Source organism: Neopsephotus bourkii, unplaced genomic scaffold, assembly GCF_033783945.1.
Source record: "Neopsephotus bourkii isolate Nb327-2 ecotype Australia unplaced genomic scaffold, CSIRO-AGI_Nbou_v1 NB_1468, whole genome shotgun sequence".
Lineage (NCBI taxonomy): Eukaryota > Metazoa > Chordata > Aves > Psittaciformes > Psittacidae > Neopsephotus > Neopsephotus bourkii.
Window position 1 is genome coordinate 541,137 of NW_026901945.1, and position 25,914 is coordinate 567,050.

General features: G+C 59.0%; 1 protein-coding gene across 3 annotated transcripts; it reads left to right on the forward strand.

Annotated features, from left to right (window-relative positions):
• Positions 1-1,593: 1,593 nt before the first annotated feature.
• Positions 1,594-24,253, forward strand: BCORL1 (BCL6 corepressor like 1). 3 transcript variants are annotated; one of them, XM_061368942.1, is made up of 14 exons: positions 1,594-1,771; positions 8,695-8,832; positions 11,246-11,336; positions 11,583-14,171; positions 14,415-14,628; positions 14,792-14,872; positions 15,016-15,468; positions 17,337-17,566; positions 17,662-17,868; positions 17,952-18,118; positions 18,292-18,437; positions 19,306-19,383; positions 22,311-22,464; positions 23,551-24,253. In XM_061368942.1, exons 2-14 carry the CDS (start codon positions 8,747-8,749, stop codon positions 23,825-23,827), a joined length of 4,773 nt encoding a protein of 1,590 aa, XP_061224926.1. In that variant the 5' UTR covers positions 1,594-1,771; positions 8,695-8,746; the 3' UTR covers positions 23,828-24,253. The 3 variants fall into 3 exon arrangements, with proteins under 3 accessions (XP_061224926.1, XP_061224927.1, XP_061224928.1); XM_061368943.1 differs by having other exon boundaries at positions 1,596-1,771; positions 14,463-14,628; XM_061368944.1 differs by lacking the exons at positions 1,594-1,771; positions 8,695-8,832 and adding an exon at positions 10,544-10,645.
• Positions 24,254-25,914: the final 1,661 nt, after the last annotated feature.

A 25,914-nucleotide genomic window follows, 5' to 3' on the forward strand; every position in this document is an offset into this window, starting at 1 on the left:
CCCCATGTCCCTGCAGATGTCACACATGCTGGGATGAGGCAAGACGTGGCCATTGGACAGGCCAAATCTGGGACCGAAGACAGGCACCGCAGCAAAAAGGCAGGTCCTGGACACACCTCGGGGCAGCACCATGATGGGGGCGGGGAGGGGTGGGCCGGCAGCACGGACCCCCCGGCAGCCTCCCCGGATTCTGGTGACCCCCAGGCCAAATCCACGGCCATCCTGCATCCCCAGCGCGGCCTCCGGGCCCTCACCCACTGCCGGTGCCGGTCCCTGCCTGAGCCCCTTGAGGCACCCGGCTGCCCGCTGTTCCCCGGTGGGACGGGTGTTTCCTGCGCGTCCCCCGCAGAGCCCCGAGGGCAGGACTGGGTCAGCACCCGCCGGTTCTGTGCCGAAACGGGGAAATGGAGGAAACCCCCACCCTCCGCGGGGTGGGCGGCAGCGAGAGGCGGCGGAGGCAGCCGGTGCGCAGGGACCGGGGCGGGAGCTGCCAGGCCGGAGGCGTCGGATGGGGCGGGCGGGCTGCGGAGCGGGGGCCGGCCCGGGGGGAGGCAAGGGCGAGGGGCCGGCCCGGGGGAGGCCGGTCTGCCCGGGGCAGGGGAGGGGGCGGCGGGGCGGTGCCTGCGCCGGGGCCGGGCAGCGTGGCAGGGCCGGGGCGGACGGTGCCCGCGCAGGGCGGCCGCGCCAGGGCGCTGCGGGGACGCCCGTCCCGAGGCCCGTACGAGGCTGTCAGCAGCCGGGTCGCTGCGGGGCGGGCCCGGTAAGGCGACCGGAACGGAGCAGGCCAGGGCGCGGCCGGGCACCGCGGGGGCCGCCCCGTGCCGGGCATCGGAGGGGCTCTGTATGTTTGTGTGTACGTGTGTGCGGCGGTCGCCGGGCCTGAGGGCCCCGGTGCCGCCGGCGGGGGCCGGTGAAAAACTTCGATCCACCGCACCGCGCCACGCAGCGCAGCCCGATGCCCCGCATGGCGAGGCGGAGGCGACTCGCCCCCCGCCCAGGGCCGCCCCTGCCCCGCAGCGCTGCCCGCCCGGCGAAGCACCGGGCCGGGGGCGGGGGGAACACCCAGCGCCATCGCCGGCCCCGCGTCCACCTCGGCCGGGCAGGCGGCTCCGCGCCCGCTCCACCGGCCCCGCTCGGGGGGGGGGGGGGCTGCGCCCGGGGACATCCCCCACTGCCGCACCCGGCGGCGGGCACCGGGGGATGCGGGAGCCGCGCTCTCCTCCTGTGCTGCCCGTCCAGCTCTGCTCGGGCGTGGAGCGAGCGCCCGCCCCGCCGCCTCCTCCTTCTCCATCCTCCTCCCCCCGGTGCGGAGCGAGCGCCGCTCCCGGTGCGGGCGCTGGTGCCCCAGCGCGGGGTCGGGTCTGTGTGCGTGTGCGCGGGGCTCCCCCCGCACCGCGCCGTACCGCCCCGTGCCGCCCGGTGCTACCGGCCCCTCCCGGTCGGTCCCCCCCCCCCCCTTGCCCGTTCCCCCTCCGGACTCGGCCGGCTCCGCGCAGCCCCCCCGCGCGGGCAGGGCTGGCGCGCGGCACGCCGGGAGCCGCAGTCCCCGGGGCGCGGGGCGGGCGGGCGGCAGCGGCCACCGGACTACAGCTCCCGGCAGCCGCCGCGGCCGCGGCTCGCTCTCGCCCTCACACTCCGGCTGCCGCTGCCAGTGTCTCCGCCGCCGCCGAACCGCCGCTCGCAGCGCCCAGTGTCCGACCCGCCGCCGCCGGGCAGGGGCCCGCCTCGGCCCGCCGCCGCCCCCCCGCCGCCCGCCCGGCTCGGGAAGCAGGTGCGTGCCCGACACCCCCCCTCGCGCCGCGCCGCCCCGCACCGGACGCCCCGGCCCCCTCTGCCCAGGCACCCCGGGCCCTTGCGGCCCCGCACCCACTGCCGAGGGGGTGACGGGGGGTGGACGGGAGCGGGCGGCCCGACCCATCCTCTCCCCGCCCGGTTGGACGGGGTCTCCATGGAAACGGTCCCGGGACACCCCCGTGGGGGGGGGGGCGCCCGGGAGGGGGGGGGGTGGAGTTGGCGATGGTGGGGGGTGGACAACGTCCTGCGGTGGGACAGCGGCGGGGACGGCGGGTGCTGACAGCGCCGGGCCGGGGGCAGCGGGCAACGGGCGTTGTGCTCCGCTCTCTGCCCCGCGACGGCGCGGCGCGCTGCTGCCCTGCCTCGCGCGGCGGCACCGGCACCGGCGACACCTGCCGCTCCCGGGGCGGCGCGGGGGTCCCGGGGCTGCAGGGCGGGGCGGGACGGCCGCCGGGGCGCAGCGCTCCCGGGGCGGCGGTCGACAGCGGCGGGACGGCGGCGCCGGGCGCTCGCGGAGTTTAGCGGCGTGGCCCGAGCCCGTCGCCGGCGGCCGCCCTGCCCGGGGCCGAGCCGCCCCGGTAGCAGCGCCGGGAGCCGGGCGGGCGGGCGCCGGGCAATGGCGGAAGAGCCCTCCCTGGGGGCAGCGCGGCCGCCGCCACCTCCATGTTCGGGGCTGCCCCGGTGCGGCAGCGCGGGGAGGTGGGGCCCGGCCGCGGGTACCGGGGCCGTTGGGCGAGAGGCGGCCTCGCGCTCCCGTGCGGAGCGGCCCCGGGGGCTGCCGTTGAGCCGGAGCGGACACCGGGGGCTGCGGGGGCCGGCGCGGGGCAGTGCCGCGGGGCCTGGCCCCCGGAGCGGCCGTGGGGTCCGGCGTGTCGCGGGGCGGGGCGGGGGGGGCCTCCGTTAGCGGCGCGGGCTGTGCCGCGGCCTCGCGGTGTTCGGGAGGGACCAGCCCCGCGGCCTCGGGCAGGGCTCGGGTCGGCCCCGCGCCGCCGCCGCCCCCCGAGCCCGCGGCGGCCGTATCGGGCCCCGTAGTGCCCGTGGTGATGGTCGGGCAGCGGCGGGACCGGGCAGGAGGAGGCGCTTCCTGCCGCCCGTAACGGAGAGGAAACCAAAACTCCTTCGACGGAGTGTCGGTGCTCAGCAGGGTCGGTGCAGCTTCTCGGCGAGCAGCGTCGCTCCCTTCCCCCGGCGCGGGTGCTGCCAGCTCAGAACAGCTCCTTGAGAAGCTCTTCCAGGCTGACATAGCGATGGAGAGTCTCTCCTCCCGGCAGAGCATCTGCTCCCCAGCATCCTCATCAGCAGCAGCCGAGTCAGGGAGGATCACCCCACGCCCTTTGCTGCTTGTCACGTCTTTTTTGACCATGTCTGCACCAGCCTTCCCTTCCCCGTTTCATTCCTCATTGCCATCACCAGCCTTTGGGTCCCACCGGTTGGGTGCTGGTGTCTGTCAAGGCACCACTTCATTGCCATCGCCTGGCTCTGGAGCTGTGCCCTGGGTGGGCTCCGAAGACTGGCTCTGGCACGGTTTGGCCTCCAGAACGAAGCTGCCCCTGGCAGTGCTGGGCTGTGGCGTGCCGGCCCAGCACCAGGGACAGGCGGCTGCTCTCCCGTCGCGGTATTCCTGGTGACACGTGCCGTGTCAGACACATTTTTTACACTGTCCTCCCTCAGTGGCTCTTTTTTCCAGCCCTTAAATGCACAGCAGTGGCCTTTTGTGAGGACAGCCCCGGTGTTGTGAGTGAGGGAGTGCTCAGTGCTGCTGGCCGGCAGCAGGGATGAGTGACCAAAGGACTAGCAAATGAGTGGCAAACTTTTCTTTGTTTCATTCCAAATGGGGATGGATTTTCTCTTTTTTATTACCAATTTGTCGTGCTGAGTATCTATAATTACTCGCGGTGTTGCTGTGTCTTTAAATGAGCTTAAGCAAATGCGTGGAGGCAAAGCCTGGCTCAGCTTGGCAGTGGTCGGGTTGCTGGGGGGACCCATCTGAGCTGGGAGGACCCAAATTGAGCTGGGGTGGTCGTGGGGGTTGGACCCGGCACCTCCCTGCTGACACCGGCCACGGTGGTGGCCTGGGCAGGCCCTGCAGGGGTTTGTGGCACCCTGGTTGTTCCTGGTTGGTACCGGCACTGCTGTTGACCCCTGCAGGAGCAGTAACGTGATACAAGATAGATAAACCCGTTCCCTTTTTCGGTTTTCTTGGTCTGATTTTCCCCTGGCGGTGCATTGTGCCCACTGTGAGTCCTGTGAGGGGACCCTCACCATGTTTTAGTAGATTTTTTTTATTTAATTCAAATATTTTTGCCAGCACTTTGCTCTGAAGGGTTTCCCAAGGTGATGCTCAGAGCTGAAAAGGCGCCTGGGGCGACTCTGGGTGCTGGCGCTCTCTCTGGACCTCTGGAACTTAAATGGGCACCCAGCAATCACACATAAAACCAACTATAATTTCTTGCCTGTGTTACTAATGGCAACGAAGGCTGCCAAAGAGAGCGGAGGGCTGTGGGTGATGGCCCATTCCTGGCGGTGCAGCCGGTTCCTCCTGCCACCCTGCGCTACTGCGCTGAACGATGCGCTCTGAGCTCCGGGTCCTGCTTGGAGCTCCCAGCAGCGAAACCCCGTTTGATATTCCATTGCTATCTGGGGGAAAACCAAACCCAAGCCAACAGGCTTCAAGGCTTCAGTGCTGTCTGGGCATGAATGTGGCAAAGGTGTCTCCTGTGGGTGTGTTTTCAGGGTCAAAGTGCATCCGTCCTTCCCCGGCCTTCACTTGCACAGCGGGAGGGGACCCACTGCAGCCTCCTCATCTGCTGCTGCATGGGGTCCTTTGGGCTTTCTCCTTCTCCAAGCCCTAAGGTGGAAATCCTCCTCCTCCCTCTGTGCCGCTGTCACACTTAACCGTCAGTGTCCATAAAGGCCTTGGAGCTCTGTCGAGCTGCACTGAGTTCCTACTGATGCTCTTGGGGTGATATTCCTGCCTGGAGCCCAGGCAGGGGGAAGCCTTGCGCTGGGGGGGTTATAGGAGACTGGCTGCTGGCATTTCAGCACCTGGCATCTCATGCCTGCCCAGGCAGGGTGCAGCTGAAATAGTGGCAACCGCTCGGTGCATTACTCATGTGCCAGTGCTGGGATGGGGAGAGGAGGGTAAGCGGCTTGAAATCTATGTCATCTTAGTACAGAGCAGGGAAATACATGAAAAGCTTCTTGGGGGTGGGGGTGTGTGTCAAGGCAGTGTAGTCCTAAACGCAAGAAGAAGAGGGAAAAGGCCCCTTCCTGTACCGTGGGTTCACCCCAGGTGCCCTGGCGGTGACGGCTGCAGGAGATCATGGCTCTGTTTGACCTGCTCACAGCAGTATGAGCGAGGGTTCGACCAGGTGGCAACAGAGATGTGACATCTGTCATGCAAACGTGACAGCACCAAACCCTCTGGTGAAAACCAACTCCTTGCTACCTATGGCTGGAAGTCTGGAGGCAGCCCAGAGAAGCTGCTGGGGCAAGCGCTTGAGGAGCTGGGTGTTGAGTTCGGTCAGGGAGCTGATCCGGCTGAGGGACTGCTGTTATTTGCAGGGGGGGAGTAGTTTGCAAAATCCACTTTGCAATTCCTGCTACGTTAATGCTGGGGTGGGAGATGGAGAGCAAGGGGCAGCATGGCAATGGAAAACTTGCTTCGGAAGCCTCGCCTTGGGCAGCTCCAGTTCCGATCACCGAGAGCTAGGGTGCGGGCAGGGTTTTAGCAGGGGTCAGCACGGAGGTTGTGTGGGCTTGGTTGTCTTCAGCAATGTGGGAGTGGGTGGGTGAAGGCAGCAGCAGCCTGTCCTGCCCCCCTCAGCCTGGGCTGAAGCGATGGCTATCTTGATGCTGTTGGGATTTTGGTGAAAGAGGGATTTGAGTGGTGATAACTATTAGAAAATACCCGTGCGTGAAGAGCTTTGTCTCAGGAAACTCACTTCTGTTGGCTGCACAACGGTATTTCAGAAGGGATAGTAATTGCTTGACTCAATTCCACATGTAGCTAAGTCATGGCTAACCTGAGTACAAGCATGCTTTTACTACAAGGACAACATCTGCTTTTTATGGAGCTTGGAGGAGACTGGTTTGCAAAGGAGCAGCCTCTCCTTTTGCAAAATGATGAGAGGTTTTAATGAACACGGGATGTTCATTGAACAAATGAACTAATCCCCCTTGGTTTTAATTCCGGGGGGGGATTTGTTTCACTGAACATCCCTCTGAGGGGTTGCTATTGGAGGTGGACACATTCAGCATCTTTCTGCCTGCAGTTCTTGGAGCACCGTTTGTTTTGGGGGGTGAAGGTGCTTTAATATCACACCATGAGCCCAAAATGCAGCGTTCATCTTCTGACTTCATTCTAAACCAGCTTTCTTCAGAGTTACTTAGAATTGGCTGAGCACCTATTTAGCTAAATCAAAATAAGACTGTGGTTTCATGTACACTTCCTTTGACAGATGTGATGGGTTAAGCAGGTTCTGTGCCAGGCTGTGCCCTCTCTCCCTCTTGGTGAGCCTGATCTAGGAGCTAGTAGGGGTTAAAACCAGGCCAGGGGGGAGCCCACGAAGGTTTTAAACTGAGATCAACTCCCTGGTCAAGTTTACCAGGACACTGCACAGTTTCAGTGACGTGATTGAAGGGGTGAAGGGAGAGAAGGGCTTCAACAGCTTCTTCTGCTCATAGACAGGCATGTGAAGCCAAGCTCTAGCTGTGTTCTCCAAGGGGTTCCTACTCGTTTCATTACATCCGTTTAAAGTCGCTTCAAGCAGCACAAGTGTAGACAGGAGATGTGCTCTGTTTCCTCATGTCGACTTGACAGAAAGCGTGTTCTGACCAGGGGAGGCTGCAGTTGCTCTTTCTGGTTCGGCGTTGCACTGGGAGGCTGCTGCTCATCCCATGTTTCTCAATAAACCTCCTGGCCTACCTCCTTAAGGATGCTGTTCTTTCAGTCCTTGTGCAGGTGTGTGCTTGAGACCACATCTATGGTTTTGCCCCTGTTTTGTTCCTTCACGTAGTTGAAATCTTGATTCTTTTTCTCCTCTGTTCCTCGTTCCCTGTGAAATGCCTGTCTTTGGCACATGTCCCACGTAGTCCATAGCGGACAGAGGCCAAGAATTCATGAAACGGTGTCTATCTCTGTTGCTGTGTCCTCCCGGCTCCCTTCTCATGGCCATCATGCCTTCTCTGTTGACCAGCTTTTACTCAAGTACTCCAAACATGCTGCTTCTCCCAGCTTCTCGTACCACCCTCTTATCACTTTTCCCTTGCCAGACCTATTCTCGGGTCACGCCTGGTCTGTTCAAGGCTTCCCCTCGTCTCCAACTCCCTTTCCACATGGCGCAGCCGTATGTGTCCCCTTCCCCATTGCACAGAAGGTCCCTTTTGGTTTCCCCCGAAACATCTGTCCTGTCACTATGCTGGGGGGCAGGACCTTTCTCCTCCCTTTCTTTCAGTTTAGCCTAAGATGGTGAAATCCCCGCAGATTGTTTGTTCCCCTATTTCCTTTATGTTGCATTTCTCTCCAAGCATTGCAAGACTCCTCCCCTTCCTGCTCCAAGCCACCTCGCATTCTCTTCGGGTATGACCCTGCTCTCTATCTCACCGTCCGCCCGGCTCCCCCTTCACTGCAGAGCATTGCTTCCAAACCCATGTCCTTTAGCAGGTTTCCCCCGCTTCTCCTGACCTCTGGTTGCCGTGCTCTGTTTGCTCACTTGTGCCCTCATACGTACGGATGGCTCTGTCGCTGCTTTTCTGCAAGCAGGCTGCCTCACCCCGTTTTTTCCTACGTGCCCGGCACTTCTTCCTGCCTGAGGATCCCCACAGGCACGTTTGGGCTGAGGTGAGGGCACCCGGCAGTGGCTGCATGCGGTTCCACGGCTGGACCCCTCGAGCTGCTGGCCGGTAGCTCCCTGCGGGGCTCGTTTCGGCATAAACGGACGGTGCAAGCTGCTTCTTGTCCCGTTCAGAGCTCACGTCGCCAGGAGTTTGTCAGGGAACAGGCAGCCGATGGAGATTTGGGATCACGTGTCACTTTCAGCTTCTTCCCACTCTCGCTTGCTGCACTGAGCAGTGCCGTGCCTCTGTGCCTGCTTTACCTTCAGGTGCTCCGAGAGCATCCCTCTGCCGTTTGCAGTCAGCGCCGCTCGGTTCAACCGGGTCCACTTGTTAGCGCAGAGGATCCTCTCTTCCTCCGCTGCTTTTTCCCTGACAGGAGTGGAGCAGCAAAGCTGCCTTAGTGCTGGAACACCCAGCGCAGCAGGATTGGCTGCAGCGCTCCCTCAAAAGCTCCACCCAGCCGACGGTGCGGCTTGGATGCTCGCAAATCCCTGGATTTCCTCATGTTTTCCATCCGTAACTCTGCTGAATAGCAGCACCTTCCTGACCGAGGGAGGGGGTAACCCCTTGTCAGCACTGTCTCAGGGCACTGCTGGCAAGCCTCTGCTCCCATCCAGGGTCCCCCAGTTGCCTCCTTATGTGAGGTTTTTCCTCCTTGAACCTGCCATGTGCTGGCTTGTGAAAGTCGTATGGGGCCTTGGGGCACGGCAGCATTTTAACAGACCCTCTTCTTGGGTAAAAGTCTGACTTGTGGCTTGTTCCCCAGTGCTGGGTGTTCCTCTGGAGGGAGAAGAAAGGCGGAGGAGTCTTGGTGAGGGATGCGCGTGTGTGTGGAGACATCGGTGTGAAACTCTCAGGGTAGCCAGAGGCTTTTTGGCAGTGGGCTGCGGATGCTGCCCAGGGCTCTGCTGGTTGCTTCTAGCCCTCTTGCAGACAGAAGTGTAGCATCTCGGGCACTGCACCAGTCTGCCCAGCAGCGCAGCTGGGGATGCTGCTCTCTGAAGCGCGGTTGAACAGGAGCATCCCTGGGAGAGTTCCCAACCCTCTGGCTTTCTTTTGTAGGCAGAGCGGCTTCTCGAGCCCCAGCAGCCCCGGTCGGTGACGAGCAGCTGTCATGATCTCTACAGCACCTCTCTATAGTGGGGTGCACAACTGGACCAGCACAGAGCGGATTCGCATGTGTGGCCTCAACGAGGAGAGGTGAGGTGCGTCGGCAGCGTAGTGGGAAGGAAGAAGGGAAAAGTGCCTTGAACTGGGGAGGCTGTAGGAAGGGAGCTGGTGCTGGCTCAGCCTGTGCTTCCTGGGGTGTAACACAGATGGGGGTGTGCAAGAGCACAGGGAGGGGATGGGGCTGTGATCAGATGGCATGTAATGGTCCCAGACCGATTGTGCTCCATTGGAGAGGGCCCACAAGCAGAGTGTGTAGCTGTATTGCCTCTGCTGTGTGGCTGCAGGATGAGCCTGCATGTGCTATTGGCTTCACCACACCTGTGCTCTGAACTGCCGGGGGGGGGGGGTCAGTTTGGGGCTTCCTTGGGGCTATTTCACGTGTTCAGTGCGTTTGCCAGAGCCAGGAAAGCTTTATGGGCTCAGAGGCAGCGTGTGCCTGCCACTGCTCCCTGCGGGCGCTGGGGACTCTGGAGGTGAGTGCTGCGAGGGCCGGCCAGAGGAGCCGTGGCACAGGGCGAGCTCAGCCCTGCAGAGATCATCTGCAGCCCTCAGCAGCGCCTGGCCCGCCGTGTGTCCCGCAGATAAGAGCTGGCAACGGTGCTGCCCTCCTCTGCCTCTCCTGAGCCACTCGCAGCTACTCCTAGTTTGCAATAAACATGAAAGTTTGGGGTGTCTGCGCAAGCAAGGGAGCACAACCGGGCTGGCTGCGGCCGGGCGCTCTCCCTCGGCTGGCACCGGGTGGCTGTGGAGGATCCCCGGCAGGGACTGGACCAGTCTCTGACAGGGCCTGGGGCCAGTGCTGGCCGGGCAGGTCCGGCCCCGGCGGCCTTGGAGGTAGCGGACGACAGGAGGAGGTGGGGCAGTGCCCAGCGCTGTGCCTGGGGCGTGTCCGTGCCCGTGCCGGGGCCGTGCCGTGCCCGTTCCGGTCCGTGCCGGGGCTGTGCCCAGGGCCGTGCCGTGCCCGTTCCGGTCCGTGTCGGGGCTGTGCCCAGGGCCGTGCCGTGCCCGTTCCGGTCCGTGCCGGGGCTGTGCCCAGGGCCGTGCCGTGCCCGTTCCGGTCCGTTCGGGGCTGTGCCGGTGCTGTGCCCGGGGCCGTGCCCGTTCCGGTCCGTGCCGGGACTGTGCCTGAGGCCGTGCCGTGCCCGTTCCGGTCCGTGCCGGGGCTGTGCCCGGGGCCGGGTCGTTCCCGTGCCGTGCCGGTTCCAGTCCGTGCCGGGCCGGGCCCCGCTGTCCAGCTCCTGCCGTTCGCCGGTAGAGCCGCGGGCAGCAGCTGCGCTCGGGCGCCCCCTGGCGTCCCGCCGCCGCGGTGCCCGCCTGTGTGCGCTCGGCCCCGGCCCCGGGCCCCCTCGGCCGGCTCCGCTGCTCCGGAACCGGGCTACGACCGTGGGCTGAGTGCGCGCCCCCGCGCCCCGCGTCCTCCTCTTCCCCCCAGGCCCCTCTCACTCCGGCGGGGTCGCCCCTGTCCCGGATTAAGGCTGGGCCCCGGCGTCTGCCGCGGCCAAGAGCGCAGCTCCCCGAGCGCCGCCGGCTGCGCTGAGGCGGCCGGGCCCGGGCATTCCCATCCCCGCGGCGGCCGGACCCGCCCGGGCTAACGGCAGCGCTCCGGCTGGCGCCGTCTGACCGTGACCGGGCTCGAGGGCTCTGCGGGAGCCGTGCTGCGGGGCCCGGTGCGGGGTTGCGGCAGCCCCGGGTCGCACCTGTGTGCGGTACTCTGCTGGGAGAGCCGGGCAGGGCCGGGACCGGGTCCGGGTCGTGTCCTCAGCAGGAGCTGAACTCGGGCGGTTCTGCCCCGGCCTCAGCAGCTTGTCTGAATGACCCTGAAAGAGCAGCGAACGGCCGCTGGGTAAATACTGCTGGGGCAGGCATGGGGCGCCCCATCCCCTGTCCCCACGGATCCTGAGCTGTGTCCTCAATGTGCCCTGCTTCAGTGGGGTTCACATCCCTGAACCCGGATCCACTCTTTCCACTCAGGAACAGCTTTCCAAAGAGAAAGGGTCAGAAGCTGGGGGCGGCAATGAGGAGCTGCCTGTAGAAGAGACAAGCAGGATGGGGCTCGGGAGCATGGGACTGGGAACGTGGTGGAGCAGAAGGGGAAGCGGAGACTGAGGAGCGAGTGTGGGCTCAGGCTGGGAGGCAGCGTATTGAGGAGGGCCGGAGGGGCAAAATGCTGTGGCTGAGGGAGATGTGCAGAGCTGCTGGGCCATGGAGAAAGGCTTGTCCAGGCTGCAGGAGCCATAGGGAGAGCCGGGAGCTCCGGGAGCGGGAGGACACAGCAGTACTCCTCAGCCCCTTGATCTGTAGTGGCTGGTACCTGCTGTGTGTTGTGTGGTGAGGAGGAGCTACATGGAGCAGCCGCGCTTCCTCAGGCTGCCAGCTCTGCTGCTGTCCCTTGCTGGGGTGCTGGGAGGGTATTTTGTAATCCTCTGTCTTGTTCCTTGGCCAGGAGAGCCCCCCTTTCTGATGAGGAGTCGAAAACGAGCAGCTCCCAGCACTTGAGGTCTCAGGAGTTTTGTGTCAGCACCAGCTTTTCCGAGGTGAGCTCTTTGTGTGCTTGTGTGGGGCTGAGAAGGCCTTTCCCTGATGGAACAGGCCAAGAAAGAGCATCTACTCTAACGGGTCCCATGGCCTCCCCCTTGAGAGGGGTGCAGCAAGGGGAAGCAAACAAAGCTGTTTGCCACTTCTGCCTTTGTGTCCAGGTGGGGGTTAGGGAGAAGGTCCTGCCTGCTTCACTAGGATTCACTTGCACAGCCCTACGGACACCTTCTCCCTTCTTGTTGCAGGTGGAGCTCACAGCAGTCAGTGGTGGTGGCAGCAGTGCCCAGGGCCTGGACGCTGATGGCAAGGTGGAGGAAAAGCTTGGGCCCAAACTGGAAGAGCAGCCACCTGATCCCACCCCAAACCCAGAGGGAGTGGAAAAGACTGTAAAAGATGATGCCCTGGGCCCTCTGGCAAGCCAGGGGAATGGCAGAGGGCAGGAGCCTGCAATCCCGAAGGCTGCAGAGCAGGAGGGTAGTGGTGCTGATGCTGCCTGGACACCTGCAGATCCTCAGAGCACCAAGCAGGCTGATGCTGCTCCAGCCTGCTCCGTGGTGCCAGAGAGTGAGCCTTCTGGAAAGGAGAAAATCACCCCAAGCAATGGAGCACAAGAGGCAGGTGTGCTGGCGGAAGGGACATTTCCTGTGGTTGTCTCCAGCTGCAGCACCTCTGCCTCCACTCCTACAACTTTTACTTTGAACAGAGTGTGCTTTCCCACATCTCAGGCCCCTGCTATGCAAAAGCTGCCCCTGTCCTTTCAGGCTGGGGCAGTTCTGAGCCCAAGCCAGTCACTGGTGTACATCCCACCACCCAGCTGTGGGCAGCCGCTTAGCGTGGCCACGCTTCCAGCCACCTTGGGGGTCTCCTCCACGCTCACCCTCCCTGTCCTGCCTTCCTACCTACACGATCGCTGCCTGCCAGGCATTATCGCTTCCCCAGAGCTGCGCTCCTACCCCTACACATTCTCTGTCACCAGACCCTTGGCTTCAGATGCAAAAGTGGTGTCTGTGGAGGTGAATCAGCTGAGCTGCCCATTGCCCTCAGGAGGAAGTGGTGCCCAGGCTGCTTCCGAGGGCGCTCCCTCGTCCACCACCGGCCCTTCGCCCTCGTCCAGCCAGCCCTCAGCGGCAGCCCCGTGCGTGAGCACTGCTCCATCTTCTGGCACTGGTGCACACACCAGAGCCCCAACAGCTCCCGAGCCGCCCGCACCGGGGGCTGCCACATCGCTCTCTCCTCTCAAGTCCCCTCCGCAGCTGGAGCGTGAGATGGTCTCGTCTCCAGAGTGCAGTGAGATGCCTCTCGATCTCTCCTCCAAGTCCAATCGTCAGAAGCTGCCTCCACCCAGCCAACGCAAAACACCTCCTATGCCCATCCTCACCCCTGTGCACACCAGTGGCAAAGCCCTTCTCACCACGGTCCTGTCCAAGTCCCAGCGTGCGGCCCAGAGCACGGGCAGCAGCGTCACCTCGTGTCTGGGAACCACCCCTCCTTTAGTCATCTTCCCCGAGTTCTTGCGCAACGGTGAGCAGGGCTCCTGGGTGAAGAACACTGCACTCATCAGCGCCATTCCAGGCACCTATGTTGGCGTTGCCAGCCCGGTGCCTGCCTCACTGCTGCTCAGCAAGGACCCCGCTGTGAGCTTCAGCAGGGACCCGCGCCACCTTCCCAAGCAGGAGCCTATTTCCGTCATTGATCAGGGAGAACCTCGCAGTGCTGGGGCTCCCTGTGGAAAGAAAGCCAACCAGACCAGCGCAGAAGGACAGCAGGAGCCTGCCAGGAGAGTTCTTCACGGCAGAGTTACTCCGGGAGCTCCTCTGTGTCAGTCCAAGGACATCTCCAATTGGAATCCTGGCCAGGGAAGTGTGTACCCGCGATGCCCCATGAATGGAAAACCTTCCAATCCTCAGCTTCTGCCCCTTGGCGTGTCTCCTTATCATCAAACCCCTCTGCTTTCCATTGGCATCTCCACAGCCGGGCAGCTGCCCCCAGGCCAGAATAGCTCTTGCAAGCCAGCCGGTGCAGGTGAGCTCCCAACGTTCCCGAGCGTGCAGCCCACAGAGTCCAGTGCAGCCGCCCAAAGCCTGCCGGAGGGACTGCCCAGGCTCCCACCTCAGGAACGGGAAGCTGCAGCCAAGAGCAAGAGCTGCCGGTCCTTGCCCAAGCTCTACGAGCAGCCAGTTAACCCAGTCTTGTTGGATGCAGGTCCATCTCCTCAGACCAGTGCTTTGGATATGAAAGGGGAGAAGGGGAAGCTCGACAACCCTCAGAAGAGTCAGGAGAGTGATCCACCGAAGCCTGACTCCAGTAAGGAGGGCAGCGTACAGAACGTAGAGACTGAGGCTCCCCCCCAAGGGAGCTGTAGCCTCAAGCAGTTGGATGGAAAACCTAAAGCCCAAGTGTTAGCAGCGTATTTATCGCATGAGGTGCCGACAGCGGAGCAGCAGAGCCTGCGAGTGAGTTCAGAGGTGCCTTCTGTGCCCGCAGAGAGTCAGTGCAAGGAGCTGGGCTGCGAAGGCTCCCAGGAGCCCCCCGCTGCAGAGCCCCCCCAGTGTGTGCGTCAGGTGGATCTATGCAGGGTCAAGAAGGAGCGAGTGGAGTGTGACCTGTCATTCACCCCTGTGACTTGCCTGCGAGCTGGGACTGCTCCCCAGGCCTTTGCCGAGGTCAAACTCAAAGGAGCAGGCCAAATCAAGCAAGAGGGCAGCGTGCGCTGCAAGTCCAAGCGGCAGCATGATGGGGACACCAGGCAGGCCCACAAGAGACTAAAGTGCCAAGGCCAGGAGAGCGAGGAGTCCCCTGGGAAGTCAGGGAGCTGGAGCGTGCATGGCCGGAAGGTGCGTGGATGGGCCGGGGCTGCTGGGTTATGGCAGAGGTTGGCAGGTGGGGTTTGGGACAAGGAGGGAGCTCTCACGGGGGAGGGCTAGTTGAGTGCACAGCGCTTTCCACCCATGCTCCTTGGAGTTATGTGGCAGTGGATCAGTGCAGGTTATCTAGAGCAAAAATGGATCTGGGGTGTCAAAGATGCTGGAGATGAGTGGAGGGGACAGCATTTTGTCCCTTCTCCTTTGCTGCTCCAGCTCGGTCAGTCAGCAGCTCAAGCTTCAGTCTGTGTCCTCCACACACAGTGGCGAAAACACCACGACAATCCACATGAACTCGGCAGGCAAGAAGCCCAGCCCTGCCTGGGGTCAGGGAAGGACCACAACAGCTTCAGGGTAAAGCGCAAGCGGCGGAGGCCAGCGAAGCCGGAGCTGCCATCACCGGTGCAGTGTGGAGACAGCCGTGAGGAAGGTACTCGGGGCACGGCACCGTGTCCTTGCGGGGTCAGGCTGCAGCGGCTTCCTGCAGTGGGTTGGGATCCAAACCAGAGCTACAGTGCGGTGCTGGACCGCCCTTGCCAGGTCAGCAGATGTGTGTGTGGCCTGTTTCCTCAAGGCTTGTGTTTTCCTCACAGGTTACCTTGAGAAGAAACCCAAGAACAGCTTTCGGGATTTCATTCCAGTGGTGCTGAGCAGCCGGACGCGCAGCCAGTCGGGTGAGTCAGTGCCAGGGGACCCGGGTGAGAGGCTTGTGTGGACTGTGTTTCCCTTTTCACCTGGTCTTGGCTCTGTCTTTTGTCCTGCCTTGCAGGGTTGCTCTTGGCTTCTTTGTCAGCTAGAAATCCCCCATGTTTTGCAGGAAGCAATGCCGGCTCTTCTGCTGCTGTGACGGGAGAGTGTGATGTGACTGGTCAGGAGATTCTACCGTTGCTGGAGGAGGGTCAGGAAGACGAAGAGGAGGAGGAGGAAGAGGAGGAGGAAGAGGAAGAGGAGGAGGAGACAACTTTGAAACGTCGCAAGCTGCGAAAGTCCCACAGGACAGCCGGCTACCGCAGCCGCAGGGACAGGGACAGGTCTGTGTCCGGGAGGAGCAGCTGTCACACAAGGAGGACCCGGGACCTGCCATGGAGAGTGGAATCCCCCAGGCAGCTGTGGGAGCCCAACGAGGAGGAGGAGGAGGATGATGACAGCCACGTCAAAAGGAAGAAAAGGAAACGACAGAAAAGTCGGAAGTACCAGACGGGGGAATATTTGACGGAGCGAGAGGAGGAGCGGGTGGGCTACCCCCACAGGAGGCGGAAATCCAAAGCAGGTACAATCTGGAGAGGGGTTTCTGGTACCAGGCTGGGGACAAATGGGGATTTCTCATTCGGTTGGGGTTTGGGGTGTTTTTTATTGTGTGTGAGATTTTTTTTTGGTGTTTTTGGTGCTTTGGTGTATTTCTGTAATGATGAAACTCCGTTGTTATTAGTGGCTTGATGTCCACAGCATGGGCAGCAAGCTTCAACTGACCCGCTCTTCTTTCCAAAATATTCACAGGAAACTTTGGAGTAGGAAAGAGCAGCCTTATGTGACTAATTAGATACTGGTCTTACCCTCAGATAAAGACAGAGGGTGTGGGAAAATGAGAATCAGATGAGGTAGTGCAGAGGAGTATTTCTGGACAAGCACAGGCCCCTGGGGGCAGTGTTCAACTGGCTATAGGAGAGTGGAGCCACTACAATTTAACTGGGCATCTTTATGCTCTGTGTCCCTTTATTAAGGCAACTTGCAAGCTTGCACCAGGGAGCACAAGGGCAAGAGGATTAACAAAGCTGGAGTGTCTGCAGCTGACAGAGACACCCCCCAGCTCGCCCCCGCTGTGGTTCGTGTCTTCAGCTTTGCTGGGAGGAGGATGCAGTGCCCCTGCCAGCATCCTGCTCGCTACTCTACCAGCACTGCCCAGCCCATGCAGTCACATCAAGCCTGTGACCTGCGTTTTCCTGAGGTTTAGCAGTCTTTGCAGTCCCTCCTCTCCGTCCGGATGAGAATTTGAGGCAGGAGCAGGTTTGAGGCTGTAGGACGTAAGGCTGGGGCTCATCCAGCAGCACACGGTGTCTCAGGGTGTGCTGACGGCTGGTAGCTTGTAGCTGTGTCCAGGGGTCCCACAGGTAACTTCTGCCAGGATTGCAGGAGAGTGTGCCTGAGCCACGGGCTTGGGGGAAGCAGTTCTGCCAGCTCTCCATAGGCTTGGGTCTGTCTCTTTGGGGTGCAGTAGTGGGTACGAACCTGCTGCCTTCTGCCACACCAGTGGTCACACTGACAGTCCTCAGGAGATGCTGAGATACTCTGAGGTGCTGTGAGAAGTCATATAGATGGCTGCTGCACTCCTACCAGCTGATGGCTCAATCTCTGCTTCTGCTCCGGCATGGTTCTACGCTGTTGCTGCAGTATGTTGTGTCTGGGTGCCCCTGTGAGACCAGGAGTAAAGTTTCTGATGGGCTTCCTGGCATCTTTGCAATTCATGGGTGCTCTCAGACTGGCCTCTGCTGGCATCTGTTCCAAACAGAGCCTGAGAAGGAGGTTTGAGTGCAGCAGCACTGGGGACAGTTTTTGCCAGCAGCTTTACCACACATCTTGAGTGTCTGTCTTCTGTCCAGAAGCCAGTTTCCTCAGGGACTGCTTGCTTGCCCCTCAGATGGGTAAGCTTCTGTATTTTGGATTCAGAAGTTGTGGCCTAAAGCCGCCACTGGCTTTGGAGATGAGGACCTGGGCACTGTGAGTGGGCTGGCAGCCAGAGGAGGGACGGGTCCAGCCCATGTGTTTGCAGAGTGCTGTGTCCTGTGCTAGCTGAAGACCCTACATCATCTTCGGGTACAGGCTGCAGCGATCTGCTGGATAGTTTCATACTGGGTTCCCAGTCAGACCTAAGCTGTGGTCAGTTGTGTGTGAGCCCCAGCTCTAGGCAGGCTTGACCTTTTTGAGACCAGGAGACCATCTGCCATTGGGTGTCTTGTGTCCATGCGGAGTCCAGCCCTGCTGGGGAGAACCTCTGTGTTCACTCTACTTCCACTTAGTGCAGTGCCTCTGCCATGGGTCTGGGCCTCTGGATGTGCAGCCATCCAAGATCAGCAGTTTGTTCTGCCTGGCAGCCTTTGGTGCTGCACCTCCAGAAGCTCCTCATTTCTATTTCTCCTCTAGAGTTTAGGTACCAGAAGCAGAAGGAGTCTGTAAAGGGTAAAGGCACAGAGCTACGGCTGAGGAGCAGGCTTTCCCCATCACCCCGAAAATCTCAAGGATGCCCAGACTTTCGGAATGGCTTCTTCCTGGAGCACTCTGACAGCTCTCCTGCCCAAGAAGAACTGGAGAAACCATCAGGAAAACGCAAATGTAAAACTAAACACCTGGCAGGGATCTGTGATGAGGGGAAGGTATGGCTTGCACTGATGAGGGGAGCACACATGGGGAGAAGAGAGAGAAGGGACTCTGTCAGTAAGCCAAGGAGTCGCATTCCTTTCTTTTCTAGGGGAAAGGCTCTTGGAATCAGCCAAAAATCCACTCTCTGAAGAAGTCCCAGGAGTTGTGGACACTTTGCAAGTCCCGCCGGGTCAGCCCAGGGAGCTCCCCGGAACTGCCCCCAGTCCAGAGCATTCCTCCTGGGGCTCGGCGGCTGATCGTGAACAAAAACGCAGGGGAGACCCTTCTGCAGCGAGCAGCTCGCCTGGGCTACAAGGTGAGTTCTGGTGCCCTCTGTCCCCAGTGCTGCCCTGGCTGGGTTCATGTGTAACCAGGCCCGCAACACTCTTGCTCCTGTAGGACGTGGTGCTGTATTGCCTGCAGAAGAAGAGCAGCGACGTGAACCATCGTGACAATGCTGGCTACACAGCGCTGCACGAAGCCTGCGCGCGAGGCTGGATTGACATCCTCCACATCCTGCTTGAGCACGGCGCCAACGTGAACTGCAGCGCGCAGGATGGCACCAGGCAAGGCACTGAGAGGGGAGCACCTGGGGAAGCCCTGGGGAAGTCAAGGCAGGGAGCAGGTCGTGTTTTCAGGATGAGCTGTTGGTCATCACTACATTCGTGTTAACCCAAAACAGCATTTGCTTTGCAAACTCTGCCTTTCTGTTTTCCTATCAGTGCTTCTGTCCTTGCAGGCCTGTCCACGATGCAGTAGCAAATGACAACCTGGAAACCATGTGGCTTCTACTCTCCTATGGTGCTGATCCCACTCTGGCCACTTATTCTGGGCAGACAGCTGTGAAGCTTGCCACCAGCGAGGTGATGAAGCGCTTCCTCTGCGGTAGGTGCCAAGCCCAGTGGTGGCAGTGCTTCCACCCTTCCCGTGTGGCAGCACATGGGACCAGTTGTGGGTGTCAGAGGGTTTAGAAGCGCTTGAGCAGCAAGTGACTGAGTGATTTGAGCTCTGTCCTGTCATGTGTGTTTGTGTCTTTGCCACCCAGGCTTTAATTACAGGATTGTGTACCATTTTCCAAATCAGGTAAAAGTCACTTTCAGTCTTCAGTGCGCAAGGAGATGGCAATTCTGTGGTCACACAACTAAAGACAGTGCTGTGCATGAGGCTTGGAGACACTGTTCCACAGTTCCTGGTTCTATTGCATAACCTAAGTAACAGGGTTTTGCTGCCAAGTAACAGTGCCTTCTACTCAGGCACCTCTGCCCAAGTGCTGCCTGCCATCCCTTGTCAGAAGGGACCACTTGGGATCCCTGTGGCAGAGAGTGAGGCCTACCTGCTTGCTGCTCTCATTGCATAGAGGCGAGACAAGTGTTGGCTTCTACACAACAGCCAGGAAAAATTTTGTTTCCAGCTGTCTGTCTGAGCTCCTTCAGGCTTAACTACATGTGCAGGTGCTGGAGATGTCATTTTGAACTCAAGGCCACCCTAAGAACCTTTCTTTCCAACACATTGGGTGTTGTCAGTTGTTTTTCCTTTTCAGCTTCTATTTTGTGTTCTCAGGCTAGGGCCACATTGTCCTCTTCTGAGTCAGGGTATTCCTCCTGCAAGTTGTGGTTCAGCTTTTGCCCTAATCCCTAACTGGAGACTAGGGAAAAGCAGGAGAGGTGAAGGGTGTAACCCAGGATCATTGGATGTGCATGCCAGTCTATGCTTTGTCCAGTAGATAAGCATTAACCCTCTCAATCTTCTCTAGATTACCTTTTGGATCTTCAGGGGCGCACGGATGGGGATCCTCGCACAGCGTGGGACTTCTACAGTAGCTCTGTACTAGGTGAGTTCAGTCTGTGTCATTTCATGTACAGCAGCAGAGCAGAGAGATGTAATGCCAGGTAGCAACCCCTCATTCACTTGAGTATGTGTGTGTCCCTCCCAGCTCACAGCCTTGACAGAGATCTTGCCATAATGTTACAGGTTGGGAGTTGCTCCTGAAAGGGACTTTTTCTCTGGGAAGCTGCGTGTGTGGCTCCCTCCTGTGGGCTGAGCATGGTGTGCAAGACTGGACTCAGGTGCTGCTGGTGATTCCTAAGGGTCTCTGGGTATCGATCCCAGAACATGTTATTCTTGTAGCACTTCTTGTTGCTCCCCTGCTAACCAGTCATAAAAGATAAATCCAAAGCACACTTGTGGACATACTTATTCCTTTGAGGTGTTAGAAGTCTTGAACTTCTTCCAGGTTCCCTCTGCTCTGCTCTGGAGGGGTGGCGTTTGGCCGGGCCAGGTCCTCTGCTTACAGTGCCAGGCATTTCCCAGGGAAGGCAGGACCTGTGCCTCCTGCTGTCACTTCCTGAAAGTTGTGGTTACCAGCTTAGGAGTTCTCTCAGAACAACACAGGGACAAGGTCCACAGATCTCTGATGGTGTTCCTCCAGTTCCCCCAGGGCTCATGAATGAAGATGTTCTGGATGTAGCTGTGGGGCTGTGGCAGACTGCAGAGTCCCTCCTAACCACTTCAGAGGCAGTAGGTCAGCGCTCTCAGGCCCTTTGTAAAGACTTGGGTTATTTACACTGCAAGCTAAAAGGCTCTTGGTTTTAGCTGCTCACCTGTGTCATTTCCAACATCCTTCTAGAAATGCAGAAAAATCAGGTACCTGTGGAAGGGTGTCCTTGCTTCTTCTTGGAGGACATCATGTCTCTTCCTTTCAGAACAGAAGGAATTCTGTACTACTTTTGTTCGTGGGCTTTTGCACCTCAGGTGTGCCAAGGAAGCAGTTCAAACTGCAGCCTCCTTCCTCTGAATTTCTCATTCTCGAAGCTGTCTCAGTCCTTTCAGAGGAAGCCTCTTCACCATAAGATAAAACAGCTGTTCTGTGACTGGAGTATTTTAGAAGTAAAGATACTACCCTTTTTGATTGATCACTGATTCCCACTTGAATTTCTCTGATAAACAAGGAAGGACAATTGTGTGTGGTTTTGTGGGCAGGAGAGTTGAGCTCCCTTTGGTTACCGCAACATGCTGAGTTCTTGGTTACCCAGAGAGTTTACGTGCTTGAGTTCTAGCATCTGCTTATCTCCCACTTACCAGTGCCTTTTCCTCTTGAAGATCCTAGCATGGGATTGCAGAGACTGCATACCCTTTAGGAGACCCACTGCTGCATGCAAGTGATTTAGAAGTGTGCCATCTTGGTTTTTGTATACCCTGATGCCTGAAGTGAAACGGGTGGATCTTGGAAGAGCAAGTTCAAATTAGCTGCTTCTTTCAGTTCTTTCATTTCCATATCCCTTGGCTTGCGTTGAGGAGTCTTGTCTTGTATCTTGTCTTCCCACATTTCTGTCCTTCACCCCTGGAAGCAAAAAGAAAGTTTACTTTTCAGTAAGCAAACTGTCACCTCTTGGTGTTTCTTGGGGGCTGGATCCCTTTCCACCAGAGGAAGCAGAGAGCATTGCATGTCCCTTCATGTGGAGAACTCCCAGGCTGCAGCTCCAATCCGTTGCTATTCTTTGAGGCAGGAATGTTGTCTACATGTTCCTTTAGATCTGCAAATCTCTGGGGGCCAAGAGCTCATGAGGGAAGTCAGGGTGTGGGATCTCTGAGGTCTGTGTGTGGTAAAGTCATCAGTGTCTTGCACTTGGTGATGCTTTAGCTCGACACCAAGCCCTGCTCCAGGGTTTTGTTCTACACCTGGGACTAGCATTGTTGTGCCTGATTGTCTCCCTGCTCCTGGCAGTGGTACAGGGTGTCCCTGTTCTTGTCCCAGCCTTCTGAGAGAGAGGACTGAGTGAGGGGGGTGTTCAGGGTGGACACTGAACCACACTGTTGTCTTTGCATTTATCTTTGTTCCTGGGGTGCTCAAGAGATGTGAGGCTTTTCAGGGATGGCCTCTGAGCTTTGCCAGCAGTGACATTGCACCGAGATTCCTGTCACTTAGTTTTGGCCTGGTCTACAGGAAGCTTTGACAATTCAAGCACCTTTTTTTTTTTCCTGTTTCAGAGGGATTTTTTTTTTTTCTCCTGGGCAGACTAAGAAATAATTATATTTTTTTTTTTTCCTGGGACCCTGTTGGAGCCTGTTTCCTGTTTCTGAGTAAAATGACATTCTTTCTGAGGGCTGCATTCGTTCATAGAGTGTGGGGTGTGGAGCTTTCCCATGCGTGGTGTTGAACTATGGCATGATCAGGTTATTTGCTGGTTATTACCAGCACATTTGGTCTGCCTTCTCTGTGTAGAACCTAACCTCTATTTAGTGGGAAGTTTTTGGAGTTATCCTGTATTATCTCAGCAGGACAAAACCACTCTGCAAACCCATGACTATTCATACCTCTTAATAAAATCCAGGCAGCAAGCTATTTTTCGACAGATGCTTTTCAGATTGATGAATAGTAGATTTAACTGCCTTCAAATGGTTTATGGATCAAGTGTGCAGTTTTCCATCTCCTATGAAGCAAATCCTGCTGGAGCCCACATGCCTCCTGGGACAGCCAGCTTTAAGCCAGGAATCTGTGGGGCCGAGTCTCTGAAGTCATGTTCTCTAGGTTTGTGCATGGTTTGGTGGCACAGCCTTGCTGTGTGTATTTAGGCACCGCTGCTGACACACCGCTCTAGAGGAGCCCCTGGGACTTTGCTCTTAGAGCTGCTGGGATGTTGTGGACATGGGACAGTGGTGGTAGTCGGTGCAGCTGTGCAGAGCTGTTCCCTAGGGAGTGATGAGCACTGGCTGATGTGAAACTGGGAGAGATGCTAATGTCTGTTTTGCTTGTTGCAGAGGGGAAGGATAGCATCGGATGTGATCTTCTGCTCAACCCTCCGGGAAGTTCAGACCAGGAGGAAGAAGACCAAGATGGAGACAACTTCCTCTTTGAGTTCTCAGACAAGCCACTGCTTCCCAGCTATAACCTCCAAGTGTCGGTCTCTCGGGGGTGAGTATCTTCCTGGAGCAGAGCATGTGGGTGACATGAATGCTGGGTGAAGTCAGAGCTCACAGAACAGAGCCCTTGAGCTTGAGAAGATAGTGGCAATACAAGGAAGCCTTAGGCTATCTTCCAGGTGGGGATGACTTGAGTTACTTACATATGGAAAATTCACACCTGCCTGAGAAGCTTTGGGAGCCCAAGCTGACTGCATGCTAAGGAGACAGGCCTGATAGAGCACACTTGTGTCCTGTAGATATCAAAGCATCCCTCCAAAGGAGGACCTGTTTTGCAGGTAGAAACACGGAGGGATGAAGCTATTGCAGCTTCCCCAGGAGGAGAAAATTGCTGCTGCTGGGGCAGAAACCCAGTTGTGGCATGACAGCTCCCTGTCATGAGACTTCTCAAAATGAAGTATTGCATAGACTCTTTGCTCAGAAAAATGTGAAGGTAGAAATCACACTTTATAAGCCCCAAGTCAGAGAAGCAAGTGCCAGATGTCGGGTAAGATGGAATTTGTTAGGCGAATTCTGAGAGGTCCACCTCTGAGGAGGTCACCTTGGCCTCTTGCAGTTAGCGAAGACCTCATACCAGGATTTATCCAGATGAGGGCAGGAGCGAGCTTCAGGCTGAGGTGGACGGCTGACTGGGACTGATGAGCTCCCCAGTGTCTGTGGAGGAGCCTGGCGGGAGGAGACTCACTTGGGTGGGCACTCCTGCAGGTGTGGATGTGCTGAGAGAAAAACATCTTCCCCCAGAGGGTGCTCAGGCACCGGAACAGGCTGCCCAGGGCAGTGCTGGAGTCACCGTCCCTGGAAGTGGCCACACACGGTGTAGACGAGGCCCTCAGTGGCATGGGATGGTCGTGGCTCTGGCAGTGCTGGGCAATGGTTGGACCTGATGATCTTAGAGGTTTTTCCCAACCCGGCTGCCTCTGTGGTTATATGGCTCTGTGAGGTGTGACCTGCAAAGCAGCACTCAAAGCCGGGTGTGCGGAGGGGAGGGTCAGCGTGCTGCAGGTGGGCAGGGGTGCAGTGAGCAGCATTCCCGCAGACCCCAGTGGCCCTAACCTGCCATCCTCTTGCCATCCTCCAGGCCCTGCAACTGGTTCCTCTTCTCCGACGTGCTCAAGCGGCTGAAGCTGTCCTCCCGCATATTCCAGGCCCGCTTCCCCCACTTTGAGATCGCCACACTGCCCAAGGCTGAGTTCCAGCGGCAGGTCTCTCTCAGTCAGGTGCTGGTGCAGGAGGAGGTGCAGGAGAGCCCCGAGCCAGTGCAGGGCTTTGCAGAGACAGTGGAGCTGGTGCACTATGAGCCCGAGCTACTGCAGCTCCTGGGGTCGGTGGTGGAGTACCAGGCCTGGAGCAGCTGACGGAAACAGCTCGCTCCCTGCATCACGAGGCAATAAGGACCAACGGGAAGCGGCCCTCTCAGCGCCAGCAGCAGGGACCTGGGTCTTTGGCCAGCCAGTCCTTCTCTCCTCGGGGGTCTCCTCCAACTGGGGAGACAGGACCCTTGCCTCCAAGGACTTGCCCGGATCCCTTCGTCACGAGCAGCAGCGGTTGCAGCTCTCAGCCCATGCAGCTGTGGTGGGCAATGAAGCCCTCTCCGCGGGGCCACGTGAGCCCCAGCTCTTGGGGCAGCAAGAGCTCTGGCTCCTCCAACACAAGAGGTGGGGGGTGCCCTGCCTGACCCCGTGGAACTGGGCCTCTCTGTTTGACCTCCCCCTCCCAACGTCTTCCATAGTATTTATTTAATTAGTATTTAATTTGTAAATGTTTCCTTTGTTTTCTGCTGAGTCTGTATCACTGTGATAGTGAGCTCCGAGCTAGGGGTGAGGGCTTCCTCCAGCCCCTGTCTGAGGCCAGCGCTCCCCCGGACCAGCCATGCCCTGAGCTGCAGGCCCAGGGGGTCATGGCCCTCCAAGGACGGGCTCCTTGATCCTTGGCTGAGAGCCTGGGAACAGTCACTGCCCTTAGCTTTGGAGCCAGCCCCGCTGCTCCATTCTCTCACCAGGCTCCTTCCTCCATCTCATTTGTTTTGTGCTGCTGCTCCCGCTCCCGCTCCCGCTCCCTGGCAGCCATCACACCCACACTCCCCGACAGCTTCTTGCCATGGGGGCTCTGGCCACTGCAGAAGCCCCCTCAGCGCCTGCTGCGGTGCCTGCTCAGCCTCAGCCCGCTCCCTGCTCCCCTCCAGTGTCACCACGAGCAGTGCTCCGGGAGAGAGCGAGCAAGGCGCCGTGCTGCTCCCAGGAGATGGTACAGTTTTATTGTACAGGTGCTAACAGGACTGAGGACGAGACAATCTTGCTTTCTCTGGCTCTCCCCTGCTCCGCAGTGGGAGCACTGGGTGGGTTTTTTCTGCTGGCTCATTTTTCCTTTGTGTTGTGTTTGTTCCTGGCCAGGGCAGGTGTTACCCCTTCTTTCCCCTTGGAATCCAGCTGCCAGCCTTCCCTCCTGAGGGCCTGGCAGCACCTTGTGTAAGCCAAGGGTTTTTTTGCCTTTGGGTGTGTACTCTGGTTGCTCTTTCTGATTTCTGTTTTATTATAAACAGCAACAGGCTGTGTTGTCAAAAACACTGATGTACAGAAAAAAAAAACCTGCATCAGGACACCGGCTCCTGCTTTTTCTTCCTTTTCCCCTGTCCCATGCCTGCTGCAGGCAGCTTTCCCTGCAGAACGGTGTGAGCTAATGGGGCAGTGAAGGAGCATGGGAATGCTGCCAGCCCAGAGCAGCCACAGGCAGTGGCAGGGCAAAAGCAGCGTGGAAAGAGCCATAATTGGGTGGACCCTGCCTGCACCCGGCTTTCTCCTGAGAGGGACCAGGCAGAGGTGAGCACTGTGGGGATAAAGATCTGGTTTATTGGCCTGAGGAAGTGTCCACAGCGCGCGCAGGCTGCAGGACGACGTCCTCAGTGCAGCTCCCTGGGGTCTGGAGGTGGCAGTGGGGCTCTACTCCTCCACTTTGGGGCTGACGCAGGAGCCGCGGAAAGCCCTGCGCAGAGCCTTCAGCGCCCTTCTGAAGCGAGACGGTCGTCGCTGTTGCACTGCTCCTCTGTCCGGGAGGGTGGCGATGCCTGTGGGGAAAGGAGAGCTGTAGGCGTGGGGCTGGGCGGGCACCAGGCAAGCTCCCGCTGCCACCCACCACCAAGGGCTTCCCCCAGGGACTTTCCACTGGAGGCTTTCAGCCCTCGTCCAGGGAGGGGAGGCCGGGGTAGGGCCGAACTCGTGTGCACGCTGCTGCCGGCATAGCCTTGGTGCCACTTGACTCAGGGATGTACCTGGCTCATCCTTGGTGTCCTGAACACTGGCAGGTGACATTGCCAGTTCATCCTCCTGCAGTGGCGGGGAGGCAATGGCTGTGCTGGCCTCTCCCTGATGCTTGTTTGGTGCTCTCCTCGCCTTGTGCCTGAATAAGACCTGCATAGCTCTGTTGGTTACTGTGACTCTCTGTGAGG

Bases quoted from the DNA above. Each gene is read 5' to 3' on its own strand.
- BCORL1 (XM_061368942.1), top strand. From the start codon at position 8,747: ATGATCTCTACAGCACCTCTCTATAGTGGGGTGCACAACTGGACCAGC. The intron at 8,833-11,245 runs GTGAGGTGCGTC...TTCCTTGGCCAG, and splicing joins TGTGGCCTCAACGAGGAGAG to GAGAGCCCCCCTTTCTGATG. The intron at 15,469-17,336 runs GTACAATCTGGA...TTTCTCCTCTAG, and splicing joins GAGGCGGAAATCCAAAGCAG to AGTTTAGGTACCAGAAGCAG.